The sequence below is a fragment of the Dromiciops gliroides genome, chromosome 3 (genome assembly GCF_019393635.1).
Source record: "Dromiciops gliroides isolate mDroGli1 chromosome 3, mDroGli1.pri, whole genome shotgun sequence".
NCBI lineage: Eukaryota > Metazoa > Chordata > Mammalia > Microbiotheria > Microbiotheriidae > Dromiciops > Dromiciops gliroides.
This window is the reverse complement of record NC_057863.1, coordinates 639879755-639901856: the sequence shown is the minus strand read 5'-3', so window position 1 is coordinate 639901856 and position 22102 is coordinate 639879755. Positions and strand designations below refer to the sequence as shown.

The following is a 22102-nucleotide window of genomic DNA, read 5'->3' as shown; positions in this document are numbered from 1 at the left end:
TGAGAGGTAAGTGACTTGCCCAGGGTGACACAGCTAGTGAAGTGCTTGAGGCTGGATTTGAACTCAGGTCCTCCTGAATCCAGGGCCGGTGCTTTATCCGAGCCACCTAGCTGTCCCTGAGATTACCTTCCATTAACTTTCCTGAAACTACAAATATTGAAAGAACTGACTCAGAGTTCAATTTTGTACTGGGGGGAAAAAACCAACAACACATTTCCTTTTTGTTTGTTTGTTTAATCAGGATGCCTCAAGTATCCTAAATCCAGAGGTTGATGGAATAGAGGGAATGATGAGGACAAGGGGGACACTGGGACCTGGGGGTCAGTGAGTGAGGGGGGCTAAAGTAAAGATGGAGCCAGGGATTGGAAAGTTCTAGGGAGTGAATGGCTCCATGGAGTTGTGGGACTCAGTGGGGAAGGGGTTAGGTGGGGCTAAAGGAGTAATGGGGCCCCCTCCCCAGGGTGGGGGCAGCCAGGACTACCAGGGGACCACCTCTCCTTTCCAGTTCAGGAAGGCCCCATGGTCCTTTTCTCTGAGATTGGCCAAGACATTGAGAATCCCTGGGATGGTCTCCTTTACTTGCAGGGGAGCCTGGAGAGAGACAGAAGGAAATAACAATGGCACTGTTGGTGGTGGTATTATTGGTAGTGGTGGTGTTGTGTCATATATGACCCTTCCTGACCCATTTGGGGTTTTCTCAGCAAAGATACTGGAGTGTTTTGCCATTTCCTGTTCCAGCTCATTTTACAGGTGAGGAATCTGAGGCAAACAAGGTTGAGTGACTTGCCCAGGGTCATACAGCTAGTAAGTGTCTGAAGCCAGATTTGAACTTGCAAAGATAGACCTTTTATGTAGACATGAGCTATATTCTCATTCTTCAAAGGGAGTCTCTAGGTAGAAGCAAGACTTGCCAAATTCCAACGTAATCAGGAAAAATCCAGAGTCATCCAAAAAAAAGATTTGGGGGAAGCCTCTAAGATTGAAGCTGGTTCATTTAAAACCCAAGAGGAGGGGGCAGCTAGGTAGTATAGTGGATAGAGCACCAGCCCTGGAATCAAGAGGACCTGAGTTCAAATCCGGCCTCAAACACTTAACACTTACTAGCTGTGTGACCCTGGGCAAGTCACTTAACCCCAATTGCCTCACAAAAAAAAAACAAAAAAAAAAAAACCAAGGTGAGGCTCCAGGTCATAACACAAGTTGGGTATGATTATGTCTCTGGGTGGACTCTCCTCAGAACAAAGTTATTGCAGAGGCCCACGAAGCTTCCACTACCAAAGGTCTTCACTTTTTAACCCAAAAAGGGTACAAACTTGCCTCCTTCTCCCTACTTCCCTATCAGCTGGACCCCTCCCCCTTTCTCCTTTTCACATTCTCAGGGCACCAGGATCAGCTCCTCCGGCCCCCCAACATCCCCCCATTCTTACTGAGCAGCTCATGCTTTTTCCAGATGGGACCCTTCACACCACACTTTGCACACAAGTCATTGCTGGTGGGAGTTCACAACCTGCCTGGACTCATTAAGAATAATAAATGAGGGGCAGCTAGGTGGCACAGTGGATAAAGCACTGGCCTTGGATTCAGGAGGACCTGAGTTCAAATCCAGCCTCAGACACTTGACACTTACTAGCTGTGTGACCCTAGGCAAGTCACTTAACCCTCATTGCCTTGAAAACAAAAAGAAGAAGAAGGAGAAGAAATGATAAGTAATAGTAACTAAATTTACGTGGCGCTTTAAGGGTGGCAAAGCACTTTACACATTTCTATCATTTAACCCTTCCAAGAACCCCGTGAGGATGGTTTTTCTCATTTTACAGCTGAGGAAAGTCCAATGTCACCCAGCTAGTTAGTGCCTGAACTAGGGTCTTCCGGGCTCCAGGTCCAGGGCTCTAGCCACTACCCCACCCCGCTCCTCACTGTCCTTGGAGTCACTTGAAATTGAGGATAGCATTTCATTATCTTTGTGACCTGTGTCTCTCCTGACCTTTCAAAGCTCCCAAGGTCAGAGATTCTACTCCCTTCACCTAGAAGGAAAGAGAAGGACAAATGAAGTGTCCAAATGGGATCAAGGCCTTTTCTTAGGGCTCCCTGGCCTCAGAGGGGGAGAACTCCCCAAGGCTTGAATATTGATGGGTTTTTAGGGCAGCCCACCAGGTTTGCTTCATGCTGGTGCCCCAAGGAGCAAGGAGTGACCTTTGGGAGTGCCCTTCTGGGCCCAGATCAGCATGAGGACCCAGCTGGCAGTCCTGTCCTGTCTGGGAGTGAACTTGGGGTACCAGCTATATGCAGGAGCTGAGCTAAGTTAGGAGCCCACTCCTCCCCTTGGAGACCCAGGTGGGATGAGGGAGAGTATGCCTCTGAGTACTGGGGGAAATGGCATTTGTACGTTTCTTCTTGCTATATCTGTGAAGTAAACATCCTTTTATGAAATCGGGCCCATGTTAACTGGAAATGGGGGGGGCTGACCCATAACACTGTGGGGGGCAGGTAGAACATAGCTACTGGGGTCAGATTTGAACTCAAGTCCTCCTGACTTCAGGACCAGTACTCTATCCACCTTGATGCCCCAATTCCTGCCATACCTGAGTGCAAATGCAGCCTCAGACACTGACTAGCTGTGTGACCCTGGGCAAGTCACTTCACCCTGTTTGCCTCAGTTTCCTCGTCTGTAAAATGAGCTGGAAAAGGAAATGACAAAGCACTCTGGTATCTTTACCAAGAAAACCACAAGTGTGATCAGAAAGAATCACAAATGACTGAACAACAACAAAAAGTACATCTCTGGTTTGATGTACAAAGGTCTTATGTTTAGAAATTCAGTAAAGGCTTATAGATGAATCCCTCTGTCCCGGTTGTTTCACAGTTGGGTCTACTGAGGAAGGGGGTCACACAGGACAGAGGGTCTTTTTGCATTTTCCTTGGTTGATGGGTTGCTATGGTGGGCCCAGTGATCAGTCTATACCTGAGATGATGAATTTCTCCCCATGTAGCAAGCCTGGTGCTCAGACATCAGACACAATCCATCACAGAGACCACACTAGCCAGGTAGGACCCACTGGAGCTTCTAATGCACTGGGAGAAAACTGGAGACCCTGGAGTCACCCCTACAGTGACATGGTGCCCAATGAGTCATCAGAGGAGGCTGTCCATGAAGCAAGGTTTTCAATGGCTTCACTAAAATATGGTCCCCTGAATTGGCCACTGAACAATACAGGAGATAGAGGGGCTCTTGTTGCCCTCCTCATTCTGTCTATTCTACCCCTCTTAAAAACCCATCAGTTTTGATGCTGAGTGAAGTAAACAGAACCAGAAGAACATTGTGCACAGTGACAGCAACGTTGAGTGATGATCAGCTGTGAAGGACTTGGCTCTTCTCAGCAGTGCAATGATCAAAAGCAATTCCAAAGGACTCATGCTCTCCACGTGCAGAGAAAGAATGATGGAGTCTGAATGCAGACTGAAGCACTATTGTCACTTTTTTCCTTTGTGCTTTTCCCCTTTTGTTCTGATTCTCCTTTCACAACATGACCAATGTGGAAATCAGTTTTACATGATTGTACATATATAACCTATATCAGATTGCTTGTCATTTGGGGGTGGGGGGAGGTGAAGGAGAAAAATTTGGAACTCAAAATCTGATTTAAAAATGAATATTGACGGGGCAACTAGGTGGCACAGTGGATAAAGCACAAGCCCTGGATTCAGGAGGACCTGAGTTCAAATCCAGCCTCAGACACCAGACACTTCCTAGCTGCGTGACCCTGGGCAAGTCACTTAACCCTCATTGCCCTGCCCCCCCAAAAAAAAAGTTGAAAACATGTCATTGATTGGAAAAAATGAAATTCTATTTTTTTAAAAAAAAGCTAATTAGTTTTCTTGGGTGCAGGGCAGCTCCGTTGGCTCGTGGTGAGTATGTGGGTGTACCCAGGCTTGTAATTCTATCAGTGTCAGGAACTCCCAGGTGAAGAAATTCCCTCATTGAAATTGGCATGGGGTTAATGAACACTTAAAAAATTGAAAACCTTATTTTAATATAATTTCCTTTGTAGTCCTATGTATTTATTTGGGAAGGGGTATAAAGGCTTCCCCAGACTACCCAAGGCATCCATGTCACACTCCTAATTTATCAGTTCAGATCAATAACTGGTCTGCAGCTCACAGCCTTGGAGTTTCCCTGTCCAGTGCCTTGTCCAGAGTCTCTCCCTCCCACCCCCATTCTTTTTCATGTGAACTGTTGTCTAGCCATGCATCCTCCCTCCCTCTCTCTAGCACTTAGATAGCTGATTTTTTTCTAATCCAAGTACACGACTACTTTTTTATCTCTATGACATGGGATCTTGTTGGATTTGACCCATCCTTTTAGCTTGTTGGGTTATTTTGGGGTGTAGATTTCCTCCTCCAGTGTGTTAGCTGCAACTCTCAGCTCTGGGAAAGTCACTTCCCCTTTGTGGCCTCAGTTTCCCTATCAGTAAAATGAAGAGGTTGGATCTGATGGTCTTTGTGGAACTTTCTAACTCCCCACTTGGGATCCTAGGATCTTATGTCATCTGTAAGTTTCATATGGATATAACTTACACCTGCATTCAAAGCATTTAACAGTGGCAGGGCTGGGGTCAAACCTCTGGCCCTCTCACCTTCCAGGTCTCCTTCTCCTTCCACCCAGACTACCCATCCTCATCTCCTTAGCCAGTCTACAGTAAATCATTTTCCCAAATCATCTTCCCAGGGTGAAATGATAGTGCTTTAAGCCTCTACAGTTCTTGCCACTCTCTCCACCTCAGACTCAGCACCCACCAGCAGCAAATGCATTAGGCAGAGACAAAGAGACCAGACCACACCAGACCATATGTAGCAAGTAGAATTTGAGGTTCCCAGGGTAGAGGCCTGGAAGTGGGAACTGCCAGGAGAAAATACCACTGAAGATGGATTTTCCCCATGGGATTCCCAGCCCTTTGTCTTGAGTCTAACAAAGCAAAGCCCAAAGACAGGGACCTTTTGACCAGACAATGGGTGACAACAGTGGCATTGGCCTGGGCAGATGGGATGGGAGGAAAAAGTAGGGCTAAGGTCTTCCTGCCCGAATCAACTGGATGTGAGATGTGGAGGCCACTCACCTTGCTCCCCCCCATGTCTGTCTTCACCCAGCCTGGCTCCAGTGAGATGCAGAGGATCCCATCTGACATCAGGTCAGCTGCCAGGCAGCAGGTGATCATGTTGAGAGCTGTCTGGGAGAGAGAGTTAGAGACACTCAGCACCTTGGGGCTGGGAGGAGCCAATCCTTCCCTGAGAAGGCCCTTCACCACATCTGGGAAAGGGGGTATCCAGGCATGGGGGAGCCTGCTTCCTCCCCAGACATCCCCTTCCACTTGGAGATAGCCCTTATTCTTAACGTCACTGCCATGCTTAAGCACTCTGAAATCCCCTTATCTGGCCATCGTCTATCACCTTTCCCTCTCTCTTATATAGCCCTACCGTTTGTCCACACTGTGACCTCTGATCCCTTGACCCCTCAGTTCTCTCCCAGGCCATCTCCTGGCACTTGCCACTCTCTCTTCCCCATCTCGACTCCTTGGTAAACTAATTCAACTCTACACTGTCCTCCTCTCTTAAACCCTAACCCCCTCATCCTAACAGTGTACCACTAGACAAAGACTGGAAAAAATCATGAAACTATTCTCACTGGATGCACCGCACATTCAATTTACACAACCACTACTGGGCTCTCGCATCAGCTCTGTCTCTCACTCTCCACAGCTCCCGTGGATTGAATGACCTTCTCTATGCTGATGATTCTCAACTCTGCCTTCCCTGCCCCAACTCTCTGCTGACCCCTGATCTGACATCTCCAACTGCCTCACAGACATCTTCCCCTAGATGTGTAGGAGACGTCTTCAACTCAATTTGTTCAAAACAGAAGTAGCTCTCTTTCTCCCTAAATCCTACCCTCCTCCCACCTTCCCTATTACTGCAGAGCAACACCCTCTCCCCATCCCCCAGGCTCCCACCCCAGGAGTTGTCCTGGACTGCTTACTGTCTCTCACCCCCTACATCCAAGATGCTGCCAAGGCCTGGAGATTTTCACTCTGCAGCATCTCTCCAATACGCGCCCCCTCCTCTGATGCTGCCCCCACCCTTGTGCAGGCTTGGACTTTTGAGGTAGCTGATGGTGGCTCAGCCTGCCGCAACCTTCTTCCCTACTTTGATCTATCTTCATTCAACCCAAATGCAGGAATGATCAAGTCACCCCCTTACTCAATAAACTTCATTGGCTCCCTACTACCTCCAGGGACAAATACAAAATACTCTGTTTGGCATCCAAAGCCCTTTGTCACTTAGTCTCCTCCTACTTTTCCAGTCTTCTTACACCTTGCCCCATCCTCACCCCTCCATACCCATCCTCTAGGATCCAGTGACATTGGCTTTCTGATCATTCCATCTCCAAGCTCTACACTGTCTCTCTGATTGTCCCCCATGCCTGAGGCAAGGAAGGTGATGTGACATGGCCAGGCTCATCTGGTAAGTATCTGAGGCCAAATTTGAACTCAAGTCCTCCTGACTCCAGACCCAGCTCTCTATCCACTGGGCCACTTAGCTGCTAGGTGGTGCAGTGGATAGAGCATTGGTCCTGAAGTTGGGAGAATATGAGTTCAAATCTCACCTCAGACACTTACTATCAGTGTGACCCTGGGCAAGTCACTTGCCTTAAACACCCAGGGCCGTCTCCAATCATCCTGATAATAGATCTTGCCACTGGATCCAGATGGTTCTGGAGGAGAGAGTAGCATTGGTGACCTTGCACAGCCCTCCCTCACTTAAATCCCATTCAGTCCAAGTCATGGTCAATCGAAAGACAAACAACAACAAACAACCCCCATGTCTGGAGTACTCTGCCTCCTACACTTCCCCCAGTGACCTCCCTGGCTTCTTTTAAGTCCCAGCTAAAACCCCACCTTCTACAGGAAGCCTTCCTCAACATCTCTTAATTCCAAAGCCCTCCCTCTGGTCACTATTTCCAATTTATCCTGTATATAGCTTGCTTTCTCTGTGTGCATGCGTGTGTATAGACACATACACATGTATACATACTTACATGTACATATATGTGTATACACACGTGTGTGTACAAGTTGTCTCCCTCATTAGATTGTAAGGTCCTTGAAGGCAGGGGCCATCTTTTGTCCCTTTTTATATCCCCAGCACTTAGCACAGTGCCCAGCACATGGTAGGTACTTTTGGGGGGGCGGGGTAATGAGGGTTAAGTGACTTGCCCAGGGTCACACAGCTAGTAAGTGTCAACTGTCTGAGGTTGGGATTTGAACTCAGGTCCTCCTGAATCCAGAGCTTGTGCTTTATCCACTGCACCACCTAGCTGCCCCCAAAAACAAATTAATTAAATGGGATTTAACTGCCCCTACATAGTAGGTACTTAATAAATTTTTATTGATTGCTTGAGTCAGTTGATGTGCTACTAAAACATCACGGCTAGCAACCATCGTTGTTCAATTTATTTAATGATCCCATATCATCTAATATTTTTTGTAAAGGTGAAAAAATGAATTACTGTTTTTGATGCAAAAATATTTCTACTAAATCAATTACAACTGTCAAGCTAGTTAGACCTCCTGCTCCATGCATTGTATTTTAAAAACAAATTAATTAATTCAAACTTTTTTTTTTGGCAGGGCAATGAGGCTTAAGTGACCTGCCTAAGGTCACACAGCCAGTAAGTGTCAAGTGTCTGAGACTGGATTTGAACTCAGGTCCTCCTGAATCCAGGGCCGGTGCTTTATTCACTGTGCCACTTAGCTGCCCCCAAAAACAAATTAATTAAATGGAAAAAGGAACTAATTTTTGCCAGTGAAACCTAGGAAAGCTCAAAGAGAACAATCCCTTCTCGAAAATATTTGATAGATTTTGACTTAAAGACAACTTTATTTCTATCTAATCTTGAGATCTTTCATCATGAAAGAATTCCCTTTAATGCCAGGATTGTTGTCATTTGAGCAATTGGGATGAAGGGGATTGCAGGGAATCGGATTTAAGTGAGACAGATTTGTGCAAGTCCCCAGCTTCATTCTCTCCTCCGGAGCCATCTGAGTCCAGTGGCAAGATAGAGATAGAGATAGAGATAGAGATAGAGATAGAGATAGAGATAGAGATAGAGATAGAGATAGAGATAGAGATAGAGATAGAGATAGAGATAGAGATAGAGAGATAGAGAGATAGAGATAGAGATAGAGATAGAAATAGAGATAGAGATAGAGATAGAGATCAGGACCAGGATGTTTAAGGCAATTGGGGTTAAGTGACTTGCCCAGGGTCACACAGCTAGTAAGTGTCTAAGGTGATATTTGAACTCAGGTCCTCCCAACTTCAGGGCCAGTGCTCTATCCACTGCATCATCTAGCTGCCCCCAGGATCATTGTGGCAGTTTAAAGAATAATGCAGTTTTTTTTTTTATAGCACTGGGTAGAAGGCCTAGCATTTATATAGGGCTTTAAGGTTCTCACATCCCTGCAAGGTAAGTACTATGATTATTCCATTTTACAGATAAAGAAACTGGGGTGAAGTGACTTGTCCAGGGTCACACAGCTAGTAAGTGTCAGAGACAAGATTTAAAGTTAGGTATTCCTGACTCTTAGTTAAGTCTATGTATCCATGATGTCCCCTAGCTGCCCCTAGTTTGATGCAGATAACTTGACTTAAAAAGCCTCAATGTTCATCTTTATTTACCACCTTATAATCTTCTGGCCATAAATGCAACTTTTGCCTTGGGAGCTTTTATTGTGAATTACACACAAATACAGACTTTAAGCAATAAGAGTAAGGGGAGAATAAGTTATATAATTCATTTTAGGACCTTTGATATTCTCGTGATCTTTTTCATCTAGGGATCATTGTTTCAAAAGAAAGTCAATTTGCCTGTCCTTTGAATTTCATTATCTCCCTTAAATGTTAAGTTTCTGATTAATGGAGGGTAATATTTTGCCATGTTGCATCTAATGTGGGCCTTTTTATCTCATGTTATCGATCTGAAATAAACGATTGTTTTGCCTTCAAGAGCACCTTCAACCTAAAATAAACACAGAAAATAAAATAAACTTGACATGTGGGGACAAAGGGAGCAATGATTAGAAATCTAGTCCATTAAGGTTAAAATAAAGCACCTAAAGAAATGTAATGTAGGCTCATAGATTTTCTTCCAAATGTATTTGTAGGATGTGTGTAACATCACATTGAAGAGTCTCCTTTTTTATTCACAGGGATGCTTGACAAAACTTAATTGTTATTAAAGTAAACAGAGAAATGTGTAAAAACAACCGAGGTAGAAAAAAAAAAGCAAAAAAACCCAACACAGACCCCATCTGAAGGTGGTTGACCAGTTTTTAAGGCCTAAAGGGGGAATGAATTAGGAATGAGTGTTAGTGTGGTATGGTGAAGTCTTAACTCTAGAATGAAACCCCTTAGTTCTGGGTTCAAGTCTCACCACTGAGGCTTAGTACCTATTATGTGACCTTGGATAAATCACCTAACCTTCCTGGATCTCATTCTCCTCAGTTGTAAAAATGCAGGGGATGGATTAAATAGACTGTGAGGTTAGCTGGGTAGTGCAGTGAGTAAGAGCCCTGTATCTAGAGTTAGAAAGATCTGGATTCAAATCTAGCCTCAGACATTTCCTAACTGTGTAACTTTGAGCGAGTGGCTTCACCTCCGTCTGCCTCAGTTTCCTCATCTGTAAAATTGGCGTCGTAACAGCCCCTCCCTTATAGGATTGTTGTGAGAATCAAGTGAGATAATATTCGTAAAGTGGTCAGCACAACCCCTGGCACATAGTAGGTCCTTAATAATGACTTCTTTCCTTCCTTTCGGCTCTAAATCCAGGATGCTCTCACGTTTCCATGGTGATTTAAGGTTTGCAAAGCACCGATCTCATTTGAGTCTCACAACAACCTTGGGAGGTAGGTGCACCAAGACTTATCTGACTTATTTACAGAGGAGGCCACCGAGCCTCAGAAGGTGAGGTGATCTGCCCATGGTCACACTATAAGTGGAGGCAGGATTCAAACTGAGGTCTTCCTGACCCGTGGCAAGGCTACCACTGTCTCCCCCAGCCCCTAAGGATTCCACTGTAGTGGGTGAGCCAGGTAGGATCTCAGGGCGTCATGTTCCTACAGCCCCAGCCCCTGCCACACCCCTGGATTTTGGAGACCTGGGCCTCTCCCAAGACCCCACCCCGGCCCCCTTACCTTGGCTATCCTGTAAGGATATACTTCCTCGGATTTCTTGCTCTGGAAGAGGAGCTGCATAGAGCCACTTTGGGATGACACGTTGATGATAGCGGCCCGGTGAATACCCATGACAGAATCTTGGCATGCAGCCTTCCTCAGGAGGGGGAGAAATGCCTTGGGGAGGTGGGAAGAAGGGAATGTTCAAGGCCTGGCTGAACACCTGATATAGTTGTTCAGTTGTATCTGACTCTGTGACCCCATCTGGGGTATTCTTGGCAGAGATACTAGAGTGGTTTGCCATTTCCTTTTCTAGCTCCTTTTATAGACGAGGAAACTGAGACCAACAGGGTGAAGTGACTTGCCTGGGGTCACACAGCTAATAAAAGTTTGAGGCCAGATTTGAACTCAGGTCCTCCTGAATCCAGGGCCGGTACTTTATCCACTGCACCACCTAATTGCCCCTTCAGTTTTTAAAGATAAGAAAATCGAGGCCCAGAGAATTGGACTCAACAATCTCTAAAGGTCACCTCCATGCTCCCATGAGCCTTCCCTCAGACAAAGCCCCATCCTCTGACTGGAGTCCAAGTTAATTGCCCAGCTCAGGCAGGCGGAGAGCATGACAAGTGATTACAGACTCGGTGAATAATAGTAGGCAACATGCTATTGGCTCTTTGTGGTTTACAAAGCACTTTACAAATACTGCCTCACAACAACTTTGGGAGGGAGACCTTGAGTTCAGATCCTGGCCATTTACTGCCTATGTGACCTTGGGCAAGTCACTATCCCGAATTTCCACTTCCTCATATACAAAATGAAGGGACTGGGATGAGTAGCTTCCAAGGCAAGGGTTCGAGTTTAACCATCTTTTGTGCCCTGGGCCCCTTGGGCTGTCACTGTGGCATTCTCAGAACTGTGCTTATAGGTACATCAAAACACAGAGTTAGTGAAAATAAGGTGGTGGTGTTCTTTTTCCCAACCTACTTCATGGACTGCCTGAAATTTGTCCACAGACCTGGAGTTAAGAAATGGTGACCCAGGAACCTTTTCAGCTTGAGATCCATTATGGATCAACCCAGAGTCATACACCTAGTAAGTAGCAAAGCAGGATTTGAACCTTCAACCACTCCAGTATTAGCCCCCTCCTCCCTGGAAACTCCTTTGTGTATATTTTGGGGTTTTTTTGTTTTGTTTTTTGTAAGGCAATGGGGGTTAAGTGACTTGCCCAGGGTCACACAGCTAGTTAAGTGTTAAGTGTCTGAGGCCGGATTTGAACTTAGGTCCTCCTGACTCCAGGGCCGGTGCTCTATCCACTGCACCACCTAGCTGCCCCTGTTTGTTTTTTTGTTTTGTTTGTTTTGTGTGTGTGTGTGTGTGTGTGTGTGTGTTTTGTACGTATTTCTCTATGTGATCTGCTCCCTACCCTGGCTGTTCCCTGCCCCCGCCCCCAACCGTGTAAGCCCTTTGAAGGTGGGGGACCAGTTTGCTTTCATTTTTAATAACCCCAGTGCCCGCTTACCAAGGCTAGTGGAATGAACGAGTAAATGAGGTGAGAACTGCTTGTCACCTTGGGGAGGGGTGAGGGGGCTCGGCATCCCGAGGGTGGGCTGGTCTTCCTCACCTTGCTGACCATGAGCTGGGCCACAGTGTTGGTCTCATAGATGGTCAGCATGTCCTGGGCCGTGACGCTGCCCAGGCTGGCCATCCTGTTGATACCCGCATTGTTGATGAGGCAGTTCAGGCCCTGTCCCCCCACCAGGGCCTCGGCTTCTTGCACCACCTTCTTGATGCTGTCTTCACACACGATGTCTGGGGGGAGAGGGGAGGAGAGGAAGGGACAGGGAATTGACTCAATGTAGGCAGCGTTCATTTGAGAAGTAGGGCAGCGGACCAGAGGAAATTGGTGAGGAGCGGGGGAAATCCGGGTAGTGGGGATTGAAACAGCCCGGGCATGGGAACTGAAGGCAGGGAGTGGGTCTGGGGGCATCCATGAAGTGGGCAGCAGGGGAAAACACAGCCAAGCAGCAAAGCTATAGGAAAGTAGACAGGACACATAGAGGAAGCCACACACCAGGTTCTGTGTTGGGAGGGGCTGTGTCCCAACCCAGACACTCACCCAACTGCAGAACTCTGAGATTCTCATGCTGCTCTTTCAGCTGCTGAAGTTCCTGGGGAGGGAATAAGCATTTATTAAGCTTGCTGAGTATTTTTATGTCATTTGAGGTAGGGGGCTATGATTAGCTCATTTTTACAGTTGAGGAAACAGCCTCAGTGACTTGCCCAGTTTCCGAGGCAGGATTTGAACTCAGGTCCTCCTGACTCCAGGGCCAGTGCTCTATCCACTGTGCTACCTAGCTGCCCCTCTATCCACTTTTGAACCCTGGTTTTCCTGGCCAAAGATGATTAGGAACTGAGATTCTGGTATGGGGGGAAGTAGAGATAGACTCTTATAGGAGCAACCTCCCCCCTCTATGACCTATAAGAATGAGCAATGGAAGCATCTCTTCTGCTTTTGGGTGTTTTTCTTTATTTCAGGCTTTTCCTTTCTTGGTCTTCCAGCAAAAGCTTTGGATAGGGATTTCACTTTTGGAGGAGGTGGATAAAACTATGTACTATGAGTCTGGGGGGAAACACCTTCTCCCTGGAAAAAAATTACCTCAGAGGCCAAAGAAACAGGGCTATAAAGGTTGTATAAGTAGAGACCCTCGTCTGTGTGACTCTGGGCAAGTCACTTAACCCTCATTGCCCCACGAAAAACAAACAAATAAATAGAGACCCTCAGCATGGCAAGACCAGGATGAACCAGACTGATTCTGTCTTTTTCTTTTCTTTCTTTTTTGCGGGTCAATGAGGGTTAAGCAACTTGCCCAGGGTCACACAGCTAGTAAGTGTCAAGTGTCTGAGGCTGGATTTGAACTCAGGTCCTCCTGAATCCAGGGCCAGTGCTTTATCCACTGAGCCACCTAGCTGCCCAGACTGACTCTATCTCAAAGAAGCCTCCACTCCCTTAGAAATTTCTTGCCTAAATGAGATATTCTGATAATATTAACCACAGAGAAAATATTATCCAAGAGGGACAAACTATCTTCAGCAACACCTTAGATTCCAAGACTAACACATTCTCTCTATTTCTATTCTGCTGCCGAATGCCATTGGCAAAGAGGGTTAACTGACTTGCCCAGGGTCACACAGATAAAAAAGTGTCTGAGGCCAGTGAATTCGGTTCCTCCTGACTCTCAGATGGGCATTCTATCCACTATACCACTTAGCTGCTCCTCTGATAAGATTATCTACAGAGAAAATATGACCTGACAGGAACAAACCTGATCTTGGCCAACTCCTTAGATCCCAAGGTTGATGCATTCTCCTTTTTTCATCTTGCCATAGAATGCAACTGTTTTGTGTAAGACCCTAATATGTGTCTCCCTTTGTTTGGGGCCATTGCTATCCACAAGGCTGCAGCTCACCAGCTGGTGGTGATTAAGACTTAAAAAAAAAAAATCTTCCAGCCTTGCCTCCTGATTTATTGACCTCTAGTCAAGAGAATGGAGGTGAGAGGAATTGCTCCCAATGAGGAACTTAGGATCTCTGGGTTGATGAATTCCCCAGTACACCCCACCCCCCCAATGACAATGGGGACTTGCAACAACATATTACAATGGAAGGGATGTGTTTTCCAGGAGAACCTGAGACTAGTTCCTTCATCTCCCAATTCCTCTTTGCCTTCTGCCTTTCCGTTTCCCTTTCTAAACTCTGGTCAACAACTATTAGTGGTATAACTTGGACCAGAGTCCAGGTCATCTTGTTCCCAACCCTGTGATCTTTTCATTATACCAAACTCTTTCCCACCCCCCAGGGCAAGATCCAAGTTTAGATGATTGTTGGGTAAGAGACAGCCTGGAGGTGAATAATGATTAAGAAACAAAAAGCAATAATAATAATGAATATGTCTATAGCACTTTAAAGTTTGCAAAATGCTTTATACCTGTTATTTTATTTGATCTACACCAGGGATTCTTAAATTTTTTTCACCTGTGACCCCTTTTCGCCTGAGAAATTTTTACATACCCCAGGTATATAGGTATATAAAATAGGTATACATATCCTTTTACTGTTGCCAAATTATTTGCAACCCTGACAATCAATTACTCGACTCCATGTGAGGTTAAGACCCACAGTTTAAGAAGCTGGGATTTACACAACTCTGGGAGGTCCATGATATTATTCCCACCTTATAGATGAGGAAACTGAGGCTAAGTGAATTTATCCAGTTCACACAGTTAATGAAGGTTGGAGGTTAGATTTGAACCCAGGTTGTCCTATCCATTCAATCACCTGGCTGCTTGTTTTGTGTGTTTCTTTCTTCTTGTTTCTTTTCTTTCCTTTCTTATTTTTTTTTTTGCTTTGTTTTGCGGGGCAATGAGGGTTAAGTGACTTGCCCAGGGTCACACAGCTAGTAAGTGTCAAGTGTCTGAGGCTGGATTTGAACTCAGGTCCTCCTGAATCCAGGGCTGATGTTTTATCCACTACCCCATCTAGCTACCCCCCTTCTTATTTCTTTTCATTTTCACCTCTCTCTTCACGTATTCCCTAATCCCATCTCTTCTCCCGTGTATCTTGCTGGTGGCCCTTGTTTCTCTCCCCTATCTCTTTTCTCCATTCTCCTTCAACTTTCTCTTCTCTCCTCATCTCTTCCCTACCACCATGTCTCCCCTTATCCCTCCCCAGTTATTCTTTTCTTCTCCTCTTCATCCCTTTCCCTTTTCTTGCTCATTCCTCTTTCTCTCTCCCTCCTGGCTTCCTGCATCAGGATACAGCCCAAGGTTCCAATAATTTATGGCTAAAAGAATCCTTTGGATTAGGTCAGACACTGACACCCCCCTCCACTGCCCTCAGGCCCCTGCTGCTCATAAATTGGTAGACAGAAAGCTGGAAGGGACCTTGGAGCTCATCTAGTTCAACCACCCTCCTTGTCCAGATGAAGAAACTGAGGCAACAAAGAGGTTAAATGACTTGCCCAAGACCACACAAGCAGAAGCAAGATTCAAACAACCTGGTCTTTGTCTCCCACTGCAGGATGAAGGAGAAAACAGCCCTAGGAGTGGAATGGGGTGGGGGCGGTGCGGGTGGGTGTGGGCGGGAAGAGGGGGGGTTCTCCCGAGAACACAGGTACACGGGGCTGAGGAGTTAGTCAGTGACTCAAAGATCACCAGGGTGACTTGAATAGTCCACACTTGAGAAATGTTGGCTGAAACAAGGAAAAAAGACCACCGCTCCAATCATGTCCTGGGAATTATTGCTGAGTTACTAAATATTATTGTATTATATCACGTCCTGAGCTTTTGCTCAGCTCCTAACAACAGTCCCATCCAGCTACCTACTGCTAGGTCCAGTATCTCATGCATTCCCCTGGAAAGTTCTCAGAGACACTAAGGATGTGACCCTGAGAGAGGGCTTTAACTCTGTTCTGCAAACGCAGGGTACACCAAAACTCTTGGCGCCTCTTTGAATTTGTAATAGCTTTAACCTTACAGGAGCTCAAAGACTTTGGGGATACCCTGGATCTTTCTCTTTCTAGGATTTCCTCCGCTGGCCGCGGGGCGGGACAGAAAGAGCGGTGGGGGGGGGGGTGGTGTGGGCACTTCTCCCCACTAAACAGTTACGCATCAAATAAGTTATATCGGCTTAAAAACAAGGAAAAGAAGAAGGAAACGTTGGCTTGACATGAAACCAAGTGCTTCGGAAGCCACTGAGAAAGGACCCCACACAACCGTACTACACACTGGGAGAGACTTGTGCGCCCTTCCCCGTCCGGATTCTCCACCACCACCACCACGCGCCCCAGGTGTACAAAGTCTGTTACTACAGAACAGTCAATGGAAGTCCCACGAGGTGGGTCAGTCATCAACATGCGGCCAAGACTACACCCGACCCGAGGATGGGGAAGAGGTTGGGGGGGAGGGGGGAGTTAGGAAGGGCCGTAGAGACGGGACTAGGAGGGAGGGAGATTGGGTTTAGAAAGGAAGAAAGGGTAGCTAGGACAATCTACCTCCCCCCAACCCTGTCCTGTGCCCACCCCCACCGTACACACACACACACACACACACACACACACACACACACACACACCCTCTCATTTCCCTTGGTCTCTGCCCAGGCGGCCTCCCTGCCCTCTGGACTCCACCTCAGCTGCCCGAGTGCCTAGCCTAAAGAGCCTGCTTCCGTCTATCTTTGAATGCCCAACGCCAAAAGTGCGGAGCGCCTAGTGGGTGCTCAATAAAAGCGGTTTGGATTAAATTGAACGAAACTGAATTGAGTAAACGCAGGGACTGGAAGGAAGCTCCTGGAGTCGTATTGTCCATATTCCTGTCCCTCACTAGGCGGGACCCAGGTCAGGGTGGAAGTGACCGTCCGGAGGATGGAAAGTCCCTCCCGAAGTCTGACCCGCATCCGTCCCGCTGTATTTTCTCTGGCTGGGGCCGCAACTCCCAGGTGCTGCTTCTCTGCTCCCTTCAGATTGAGCCCCGACTCCGGAAAGGGACCCAGGCGTCCCGGCTCCCTACCTGCGCTTGGTCTGGATGGCGGCAGGTGGCGATGACCAGATCCGGAGCGGGGCTCCGGACCAGGAGCCCCCGCACCAGGCCCAGGCCGATGCCGCGGCTGCAGCCGGTGATGAGGACCGTGCGACATGTCCCTAGTGCCATTGCCAAAGCGAAGGAGGATCTGAACGCGCCAAGGTGCAGACAGGGGCTCGGAGCTGTCCGGGGCCGGAGACTGAGGGATAAAAGGGGCTGAGCCCCGCCCCAGGCTCCGCCTCTCCCTTATGCCCCTCCCCGAGTCAGAGCGTCCGACCCTCCTCCATCGCCATCTACCTCCCACCACCACCACCACCCCCCCAGGAATGTCCTGGCCCCATCTTGAAAATCCCTTTCTTCTGCAAACCCTCCAGAAGGTCGGTCCGGAGCCAGAAAAATCCCGCAAGTGAAGGGAGTCCACCCCCAGGCCTGGCGTCATGTACAGCCAAAGAAGCACCGACTCCATTGGATATAGGGTGTCAGCGGGGAAACTGAGGCCCGGAGAGAGAAAGAAGCACCAGGACAGGGCTCTCTTTCCCATACTTGGCTGTAACCCTAGGGGAAGCCTTTTTGGGAGCTAGAGAAAGAATTTCCATACAGTCCTTCATCTCCCTGCTGAGGACTGAGTCAGGATGGCTCCTTCCCTTACCCCTGCCCTTACTTACCTCCACCTCTATCCCAGGACTCTGCAGATCCCAACTTTTGTCTCTGCCCCACCGGCTCAAGGAGAATCGATCTTAGTTCTGTTTGTTCGTTTGTTTTCGAAGGGCAATGAGAGTGACTTGCCCAGGGTCACACAGCTAGTTAAGTGTCAAGTGTCTGAGGCCAATTTGGAACTCAGGTCCCCCTGAATCCAAGGCCGGTGCTTTATCCACTTCACCACCTAGCTGCCCTCATGGATCTTAGTTCCATAGTCGATCCTGTGAGTGTGTCCCAGGTACCAGGAAGGGGTGAGCTGCTACAGACCTGGGGGCCCTGGACTCAGGACACAGACTTACAGCTCCTGAATGGGCCCAGAAAAAACTAGGATCCTGGCTAGGTTAGGGCAGCTGCTCCCCTACTTCCACAGTACATACTCCTGATTTCAGGAATGTACTTCTTCCTTGCTTCCCCCTCTCAGCATCCCCAACTTCTTCCAGGTTCCTGCCAACTTCTGCAGGAGGCCTTCTCCCATTCCCCCAGTAGTGAGGTCCCTTGTGTTGAAATTATGTGGATACAATTTGTTTTTACTTATCTGTGCACAAGTATCTTTCCCCTCCTCCCCACCCCAGTAGACCCCCTGAAGGGCAGATACCATTTTATTTTTATCTTTGTACCTCCTGCACCTAGCCCCAGTGCCTGCCACAAAGTAGTCACTTAATAAATGTTTGTTCAATTGGACAGGGTTGAATAAAGTATTGTGGGAAAGTTTAAGAGGGAAAGATGCTAGCTACCTTTGCTGTTTGAGCTCTTCACTGGAACAGGGAAGAGTAGGCGGGTTGTCAGTGGGGTCGGCTTCCAGGGAGGGTTTCCAAGGTGATCTTGTGTAAGCCTTTTCCCTCTCTGGGCTTCAATTTCCTCTACTAAAAGATGAGGGGATGGACTCATTGATCTCTAAAGTGCCTTGCAGTTTTAAACCCTTCTTTTAAAAAGGGAGATTGTGCCCATTCTGAGAACTGGAATAGAAGTCTTTTCCTAGAAGTCCCCTTCTGTCCTTGAATGGCTAGTCTTGGGCTGACTAAATCGTCCTTGCCCCATCTCCTCAGACAGTCTAAACAGAAGCTATCAGGCTCTCCATTCTTTAGACTTCAGAAGTGAGGAGCAGGGGCTTCCCTGTTAAGATGGGCTACAGAGGAAGCCAGATCTCCCTCCTATACTCTAGTCAAGATCGCCAAAGGGTACCACGTCAAATGATGATCCAGAAACTGAAACACTAAACTCCTCCATCCAGCCTAGGACCCCACACAAAGAAGGACAGAGGAAGGCATGTGGGGGAGAGGAACCAGTCCAAGTGCAAGTCATCAAGCCAGAAACCTGCCAGCCCTCAAACCAGAGACACTCGAACAAGGAGCACCTGAATCTAGCAGCTTTCTTTCCTGGGGAGCAGGAACCACAGAGTACTCAGATGGAGAAGTTCTGAGGGCATTGGAAACCTATAGAACTCTGGCCTGAGAGGCTCCATAGCACTCTCCTAGATGACATCACCATAGCATGTATATAGTGCTTTAGGTTTGCAAAGCACTTTATAAATATTATCTCATTTGATCCTCAACCACAGGAGGTTTTGTTGTTTGGTTGTTTTTCACTTGTGTCCAACTCTTTGTGACTCCTTTTTGGGGTTTTCTTGGAGTAGTTTATTATTTCCTTCTTCAGCTCATTTTACAGATGAGGAAACTGAGGCAAATGGAGTTAAGTGACTTTCCCAGGGTCACACAGCTAATCAGTAAGTAAATCTGAGGCCAAATTCATTTGTTTGGTTTTTATCGAGGCAATTGGGGTTAAGTGACTTGCCCAGGGTCACACAGCTAGTAAGTGTTAAGTGTCTGAGGCCGGATTTGAACTCAGGTCCTCCTGACTCCAGGGCCGGTGCTCTATCCACTGTGCCACCTAGCTGCCCCTGAGGCCAAATTTGAATTCAGGGAGATGAGTCTTCCTCACTCCAGGACTGGCACTCTCTGCACTATGGTGCCACTTAGATGCATCTAAAGAGAATTAAATAAAAGAGGAACTGGGGATGATTTTGTTCAGTATCGATGGTTTTAAGAGAGGAGATAAAAGGAGGGAGGGGAAGAATACACCAGGAAAAGAATGAGGAAGAGGAGAGTAGATCCTACTATTTCTCATGATGGGGGTAAATTTGAAGAAGAGTATACAAACATGGAGGAAGAGGTGGGGGGAAGAGGACATCACATGAAAATCATTCACATCTGAACCAAAGGAGGGTTGGAATGCACACACACAATTTGGTGTAGTAATACATTTACCTTAACAGATAACTAGATGGGGATGGATGGATGGGTGAAAAAGTATTTAAGTCCCACCCTTAGTGAAGTGATGATCAGGAAGAAACACTTTAGTCCAGAAATTTACAAGTATAGTGAGTGGAGCTTTGGTGTAGTTCATTTGATTGTGATTCATGGTTCCAGAACTTGGGGGGGAGGGGGGAGGGGGGAGCAGGGAGAAGGAAGGAAAAAAAGAGGAAAGTCTATACACATAGCATTGAAGCAATTGGCTAAAAGATTGTAGCAGACATAGCAGACAGGGGAGCAGGGGAGGGGTAAAGTAAAACATGGCTGGGACTTTCCAAAAATAGGGAGGCAATTGGTAAGGAGGTTATGGAGGAGGTCCTTGGAGAGGACAGGAGTGAAAGAAAAAGGATAAGGAAAGACAGGGGATTAAGGAGGGAATAATCACAAGGAAAACAAAGTTCAGCTTCAGAGAATGGATCATAAAAGGCGAGAGGGTTAAAAAGGGAGAGAAAGAAAGTGATTGGGTCATAGGCCAGGGGAAGAGAGGAGAGGGCAATCAAGTGGAAGCATATCTATTGATATAATCACATATTTAGAAAAAGGCTTTGGACAAAATACAACAATTGTTCCTGTTTTTTAAATTTTAAAAAAACATTAAAAGGCATAGGAATAAAAATTTTTAATAAAAAAAATTTAAAGCATAGGAATAACATGTACAAAAATATTTATAGCAGCTCTCTTTGTGGTGGCAAAGAATTGGAAATTGAGGGAATGCCCATCAATAGGGGAATGGCTAAACAATTTGCGGTATATGAATGTAGTGGAATACTATTGTTCGGTAAGAAATGATGAGCAGGGGGCAGCTAGGTGGCGCAGTGGATAAAGCACTGGCCTGGAGTCAGGAGGACCTGAGTTCAAATCCGGCCTCAGACACTTGACACATACTAACTGTGTGACCTTGGGCAAGTCACTTAACCCTCATTGCCCCGCAAACCCCCCCCAAAAAAATAAATGCTTATTCCCCTTTAAAAAAAAAGGGAAAAAAAAAAAGAAATGATGAGCAGGGGCAGCTAGGTGATGCAGTGGAAAGAGCACTGGCCCCGGAGTCAGGAGTTCAAATCCAGCCTCAGACACTTGACACTTACTAGCTGTGTAACCCTGGGCAAGTCACTTAACCCCAAATGCCTCACCAAAAGAAAAAAAAGAAAAAGAAATGATGAGCAGGAAGAGTTCAGAGAAACCTGGAAGGACTTACATGAACTGATGCTGAGAGGAGCAGAACCAGGAGAACATTGTACACAGTAACAGCAACATTGTATGATGAACAATGGGGATAGACTTGGCTCTTCTCAGCAGTGCAACAATCCAAAACAGTTTCAAAGAACTCATGATAGAAAATGTTCTCAACATCCAGAAAAAAAGAACTGTGAATTATGAATGCAGATTGAACCATACTGTTTTTACTTTGGGACTGTTTTTTCCCCTTCTTTTTTGAGGTTTTTCCCTTGTGCTCTGATTCTTCTTTCACAAGATGACTAATGTAGAAATATGTTTAATGTGATTGTACAGATACAATATATCAGACTATTTTTCATCTTGGGGAGGAGAGAGGGAAGGGAGGGTAGGAAAAAAAAATTCGGAACTAAAAATCCTGTGAAAACAAATGTGGAAAACTGTCCTTATATGTAACTGGAAAATAATAAAATACTTTTTAAAAGCATAGGAATAAATGAATCTTCCCTTAATATGATAATTAATATCTATTTCAAACCCAGAACCAGCATTATATGTAATAGAAACATACTAAAAGGTCAGGAGTAAAATAAGGATGCCCATTTTCAGTACTAGCTATAGCAATAAAATAAGGGGAAAAATGATGAAATCTTGCAAAGAGGAAACAAAATCATTGCTTTTTACACATCACATAATGGTCTACTTAGAGAACCTGAAATATTCAACTATAAATTAATTAAAATAATTAATAACCTTAGCAAAGTATCAGGACATAAAATAAACCCCTACAAATCAAACCCAACAAAACCCAGAAAGAAGAAAAAAGAGAAATTACATTTATAATATCTAAAAGATATAGTTTTTAAAATAAGTTTTTATTGATATATTTTAGGTTTTTTATATCATCATAGTTTTCCCAGTATTCCTCTGTCTCCCTATCCTAGAGAACCATTCCATAGAAAAAATAGTATTTTTAAAGACAAAAAAAGAGAAGAAAAACAGGAAAAAATCAACCCAACTAACACTGAAGAAGTCTCAAAACATATGTAATGTGCAACATCTGTGGATTTCTCACCTCTACATAGGTTAATATCATCTTCTGTCATTTCTTTTGAGCCAT

At 46.1% G+C, this 22102-nt stretch overlaps 1 protein-coding gene across 1 annotated transcript; it reads right to left on the bottom strand.

Moving 5' to 3' along the window:
• Positions 1-218: 218 nt before the first annotated feature.
• Positions 219-17010, bottom strand: LOC122749334 (C-factor-like). Its single transcript, XM_043995657.1, has 6 exons — positions 16790-17010; positions 12343-12394; positions 11848-12035; positions 10248-10403; positions 5115-5225; positions 219-591 (listed from the first exon to the last, which is right to left on the bottom strand). The coding sequence occupies exons 1-6, from the start codon at positions 16928-16930 to the stop codon at positions 478-480; spliced, it is 762 nt and encodes a 253-aa protein (XP_043851592.1). The 5' UTR covers positions 16931-17010; the 3' UTR covers positions 219-477.
• Positions 17011-22102: the final 5092 nt, after the last annotated feature.

Bases quoted from the DNA above. Each gene is read 5' to 3' on its own strand.
- LOC122749334 (XM_043995657.1), bottom strand. From the start codon at position 16,930: ATGGCACTAGGGACATGTCGCACGGTCCTCATCACCGGCTGCAGCCGC. The intron at 12,395-16,789 runs GTAGGGAGCCGG...TTCCCTCCCCAG, and splicing joins GCCATCCAGACCAAGCGCAG to GAACTTCAGCAGCTGAAAGA. The intron at 12,036-12,342 runs GTGAGTGTCTGG...CTCTCCCCCCAG, and splicing joins TCTCAGAGTTCTGCAGTTGG to ACATCGTGTGTGAAGACAGC.